Raw genomic sequence first — 6,000 nt, forward strand, 5'->3', positions numbered from 1 at the left:
CTTGCAGATTGGGCACTTATCTGCGTGATGGGCTTCCCCGAGGCACTTCAAGCAGGAGGCGTGCGGGTCACTTGTTGGCATCGGCTTCGCGCAGGACGCGCACGGCTTAAAGCCAGGAGCCTTGGGCATGAGCCCGGTATGCTCCGGGGGGAAAAAAAGGGGGGAGAACAACCCCCTTAACCCCCGCTCACAATTTATAACAGCTACCAGCTAAATAACAACTATCTAAAGACTCTAACTACTATACAACTATCTAAACTATCTACAGAAATAAGCTAGACGCTAGGGAGTGTGGAGACCAGCTAAGCTGTGCTCCGTAGTTCCAACGACCGTCAGGGGCGGTAAGAAGGAACTGAGGGGGCGCTGGGTCGGCTGCGGTATATATCCGGCGCCATGAGGGCGCCACTCCAGGGGGCTCCACAGCCGACCCACCGGGTGTTGCTAGGGTAAAAGTTTTCCGACGATCGTGCACGCGGCGCGCGCACACCTGACTGGAATGGATATGAGCAAGCACTCGAAGAAGAATCTATAGCCCTGTCCACCACTTGTGTAAGACTTGCTCCTTTTTTAGTTACAAACCTTCTATTAAAAATAAACAGAATTTTAGACTGGGCAAGATATTTTCCTACACAAATACTAAAAACAGAGGAAGTTGGATATAAAAGAAGGAAATTTGGCAATGAAGCAGTGTAGTTTGAGTATACAAATAGTTATATCAATTTTTTTTTCATAGTCGTTTCTTATTTGGCTCATCTTTCCTGAAATAGCACAGTTATTAATCTACTACATGTAGTAAATATTTCCACCTCTCAATTATGTTTATACTTTGCAACCACAAAAACCAGAGTATCCCCACTTTACGTGAGGGTGAATCTACAGCCTCACCTTCACTAAGAAAAGAGGTTTTTAAATACATGTTAAAGTATATATTGTCCTGTCTACACTAGGGTAGTCACACATTAGCTGGTCGGGGCTCAACTTTAGTGGGGAGCCTAGGTTTACGTTGATCAGCTAACACTTTAATAGTTTAGACCAGGCCAGGCAAGTTTTAATTTTAAACACGTAACTAGCATGCCAATAATAAACGTTTATTCCTAGTGTAAACATGACCTACACAAGTGGGATTTGCCCTGGCCATGGAGAGTTGGGGTGCTTTCCCTCTGCACTATCACTCACTCGTCACCTAGACGCCACAGAAGAGTCTGTGTGGCTGCTCTTTGGGGTCTTCTCTCCATGGAGATTAGGAGGCACATGGAGGATGTGGCTGGGAGAGCAGAGCAGGAGACTGAACATGCTCCCCTGCTCAGCACCCAGCTTTCCGTCCTTTTTTTTTTTTTATTAAACACACACTGCTGTTTCCAAAGCAGTACTGAGTTCTACTGCACCTCCATCACAGCTGAGACAAGCGATATCACCAGTAGGAAAACAACAGCAGATGCACAGAGTGTCAATCTCCACAGACCTTAGGTGTCTTTTCCTCACTGATCCCATGACTGATCTCCCCACTCCCATTAGAGGATGATGGTTCCCTGAAAATGCTAGGAGGTGAGCCTCATGGAGTTTTCTCTGGCCGCCTCCTTCAGGTTCCTCTGCAGGTGATCTGTCCCTTAGTTATTATGGAGCTGTATGGCATTTCTAGGAGTAAGAATTTGGTACGTCTTCCCTCTGGGTGCTTTAAGTATGACTACTTTGTATTGTGGCATGATGCAACAGTCCAGTATATGTTTAAAAAAAAAAAAAAAAAAAAAAAAGGGAAGCACCCTCAACATAGCCAGTTGGACAGGTTAGACACTTGTAACATTTGATCAGAAAAAGGATTTCATGATGTGGCATGAACTGCTTCTAACAAGTCCATTGTAAACAAAAACAGTTTCAATTTTAATAAAGCATGTGTCACATATCTCAGCATTTCTCAATAAATGTATCCAGTGCCCTGAGGGTAAAACTATTCCTGTTTACTGGGCTGGGGGGAGGGGGGGGTGTCTCATACACAAGAAGAATTATTTGGCTGTAGAGACTGAAACTAAAGCTCAGAAGTATAACTCTTTATAAGACAGTCAAGAAGTAAAAACTAGTCTCCGAGCACTCAGACACAGTTAAACAAGTCTACTCTGTGTCTGTGCATAGCTCCCACTGAAGTCAAATAACTATAACTTCATTTTGCTTCAAGCACTGGAGACTTTTCACTGCATCAATAGCAACAGGCATTTAGTTAAGTTTCTCTCTGTTGGAAGATCTCCCTGAGATCCTCACACCCCGCTTTCAAATTAGAGTTGGCAATTTTCTCAGTTTCTATCAGCAACCAAAGCGATTCACCACCACTGTTGGATGAAGTCACTGAAAAACCTCAAATGCAGCCTCCTGCTACAAGGAAACATTTCTTTAGAATTTCTTCCCTTTCCCCCCTTCCCTCTGCATTCCATTTTCTTATAACCATTTTCTCCTTAATTTCTATGCACCTTTCCCTTCCCAATGACTCAAGTAATTTCTTTGAGGGTTTTTGTTGTTTTTGGAGGGCAGGTTTCTAAAATTTTTCCTCCCCTGCCAAACAAGCCCTGCAAACCTTTCTTTCAGCTCCCTTCTCCTTAGCCTACCAACTCTTCTCCTTAATCTGCCCAAGTGAAGGATGTGGGTTCTAGAGTAGGAGATACAAGTAGGAGATACATGCTGCATCCACAGTGTTGCTGACTCCTATTTGGCCCAGAGACCGAACTCAGTCCTATACTGATGTGTGTGCGCCTCCCATTGGTCCACTTAACCCATTGAAAGTAACTCAATGAAAGGAGGGGACTGACCGTGTAGGGTATGTGGACTGCATCCAATATTACCTGTATGGCCCTGAGGATGTCACATGGGCTGCAGCTCTGTGCTGATTGGGCCGCAAGCGGCCCACGGGCTGCAGGTTGAGAACCACTGCTCTATACAGTTCTCTCTTCCTCCCCACCACTGGCTTCACTTGGTATCATGTGTGTGTGTGTCTGCTGCATTTTCTTCTGAATAGGAGAACCTGCTGCCCCTCCATTTCAACCCTCCCCCCATAAAACACCCCAAACAAAAACTAACCCTGTATTATAGTGTCTCAGCTTTCTGTTTCTCAGAGAATTGAGAGCAGGGGAAAGGGGAGAGAACAGATTTAAAAAACTACACAAGACTGAGAATATAGTGCTTGTTTCCACAGCGTGGACATTTTAGTTCTATGCTCCGATTCAGCGATGGAGGGACATTCCTTACCCCCCTCCCCCCAAGTGTATACAAGGCTTTAAGAGCCAGGAACTGCATTCCTAAAGCTGCTTCAGGGTCAAATATAATCAGCATTTCTAGGTAAAAAGCCTAAGACCCAATTCTGATTTTACAGAGCCAGAATACTGTAAAGAGCCCTAGTGTAAATAGAAGTCAAGACCTTAAGCTTTATAGAGATGCTCACATGTGCAGCATATACATCTGCACATAGTACTGTAACTATTTTTAAACCCTACAGTTACATGTATAAACTGAAGTGAACTGACTACAGCAGGTTCAGTACAACACTTTTCTTAATACATGCAAAAAAGCAAAAAAAGTGTGCACTCTCTCTGCATATAAAGAATTACACCCTCCCTCGCTCAAGTGATTTTCTTGCATCCTACCTGAAAGCAGGTGTACAGAGTTGAAATTGTTCTCCAACTTGCCCAGTAGTACAGTAAGAAAGCATTCAGATGAGAGAGAGGCAACATCCTTGGAACTTTGATCATATACCACCACCTCCTGCTTGCAATCAATCTCAATCTGAAAAGCAAATAATTGCAGATAAGGGAAAGGATAGGAAACCTTCCCCCTTACCAAACAGAATTAAGAGACCCTACATATTTACTGTACAGTGGTTTCAGTATCTGGATTTTACATACAGGTTTAAACAAAACTGACATTTTTAGACCTCTTATTAGACCTGACTGTACTGTATCCCTTCGGGGTTTAGTAAATGGAATATCTGATCAGGGCTGAAGCTTGTTGCATGAGGTTCATCCACGGGGCAAATCTGAGCCACTTTAAAAAAAAGTTTACCTGAAATTAAAGGTGTTTTGCATTCAAATGTAAATCAACAAACCTTTAGTTTCTTCTCCCAAACTATTTATCTAACCAAAAGATCTTGAACTGCTACAAGTATATTTTATTACATCTATAAAATTTGATTAACTTTTTTGAAAATTAGACTTTCCAGATTACACCATGTATAAAATGTCAACCTGAGGCAAAAAGTTTATGCAGACATTCACTCTCTTCCCCTCCCCACCCCAATCTTTTCTGCCCAACCCAAAATATTTTGGAAAAACATTAACAGACCTCTTAAATAAAATCCACAAATAGCTTCACGTAAGTTACACTTCAAATTCTCTCTCATTGGCCTAACTCTGAAATGCTTACCTTTTCAATCCAAACAAAAGATATTTCACAGTTACCCAGAATGGGTGGGTTTTTTCTAATTTACACATTTCCTTCCACAACATACAGTGAAACCCCTTAATAAGCAATCCTTGCTGCCTAAAAAAAGACCATCCCAAACAATCCTTGAAAGTATTAAATATAGTTCTCTTCCACATGTATAAAGAAAACAACTTCCAACAACTGGATTTTTGTGTTGGTCTCTCGAGGGGCTCCTTACCATGGGATTCACTGTATTTCATACACCAAGAAGTTTGAAGTTTAATTTGCAAAAACATATACTTGAAATATGAATTAACTACATATAAGGACCATACTACATGAAAAACCCTTAAGAGGGTTATAGAAAAGTAAACTGATGGGGAGTTTTATTTGAGTAATCTTAAATTCTTAAACATTACTGTATCGCCTATAGCATAATTTCACCAATAGTTTATTTACTGTAGCTCCTGGGAAGTAGATAATAAAGTTGTGGAAGACTGCAGTTCATCATTACTCATTTCACTACAATGTAAATTAATTTTATTTTAAAGTTTTACTTCCACACTGCCTTAAAATAAAAAATAATAATAATAAAAAAGGCAAAAACCATCCTTACCTTGTGTTTTGCTGAATGCTGAATGAGTTCTGTAATCAACACTTTGTCCTGCTGCAGCCTCCGCTTCATAAGCTTGGAGCAGTTGATATTGATAGCATCCAAGATGTGGGATGTATTGTATTCCACAAAGGGACGGCTATCAATCAGTAGCAATTTTTCTGTGCCACTTTCCAGTAAAGCCACCAACCTCTCAGCAACCATGAGTTGAGTCCTGATCATCTCATCAGCCATGACAACAATAAGGCCTCTTTTACCACCTCCCTCTCTAATTTGCAGAGATGATGTAATGGCTATGTACTCAAAGGCTTAGCCACTCCATTGTACTGAAAGTGTATGAGGTCATGCTGGTAGTGACTGGCAAAAGAAAAGTTAAACCCATTTTCAGAAAGAGCCCTCCAAATGAATGTCTCCTTCTGCTTCCAGTTGATGCGCTGTTACAAAGGACTCATTCCACAAAGCAGCCCCTCACATCTGATTCATCAGGAGACGACTATGGAGTAGCCATTTCACAATTCAAACAAAAGATGCTTTTGGGCTGCCACTGCATTACATCATTCTTTACCTATGCTCCCAGCTTTGCACCGGACTGAGGGCCTAGAAGACAAAGAAAGAAAGAAAAAAGAAAAAAAAGGGGGCTTGCAGTATACAGTATTTGAATTATCACAATCTAGCCCATGCTCTGTGGACATTACATTTTTAATATACACTTGAAACTTCACATTTTCTTTGCTGTACATTCCAAAGAGCTAGGGGTAATATCTGGAAGTGTGGGCTCTGACTCTTTTCTGACTCTACTCCAACTATCCCGGCTGTACAATTACCCTGTTGGGGCAAATACAATCAGTCAGTCTTAACTGAAGAATTTTGTTGCCACTGGAACAATCTCTTTGTAAGACTGTGCATTAGAATAGAATTATGCGACACTGCTCTAAGCAGTGGTGTTCCTGTTCAAAGAAACTTCTTCTAGGTGTGTTGCAGCAGAT

General features: G+C 41.6%; 1 protein-coding gene across 1 annotated transcript in view; it reads right to left on the minus strand.

The window, feature by feature from the left end:
* Positions 1-5,248, minus strand: part of DUSP16 (dual specificity phosphatase 16) — a 49,582-nt gene extending 44,334 nt beyond the window's left edge. Inside the window, exons 1-2 of the mRNA XM_065422534.1 lie at positions 5,018-5,248; positions 3,627-3,765 (exon numbers count right to left, since the gene is read on the minus strand). Of these exons, the coding sequence (XP_065278606.1) occupies positions 3,627-3,765; positions 5,018-5,248 (370 nt within the window). The remainder of the gene's footprint in view (positions 1-3,626; positions 3,766-5,017) is intronic.
* Positions 5,249-6,000: the final 752 nt, after the last annotated feature.

The sequence above is a fragment of the Emys orbicularis genome, chromosome 1, assembly GCF_028017835.1.
Source record: "Emys orbicularis isolate rEmyOrb1 chromosome 1, rEmyOrb1.hap1, whole genome shotgun sequence".
NCBI lineage: Eukaryota > Metazoa > Chordata > Testudines > Emydidae > Emys > Emys orbicularis.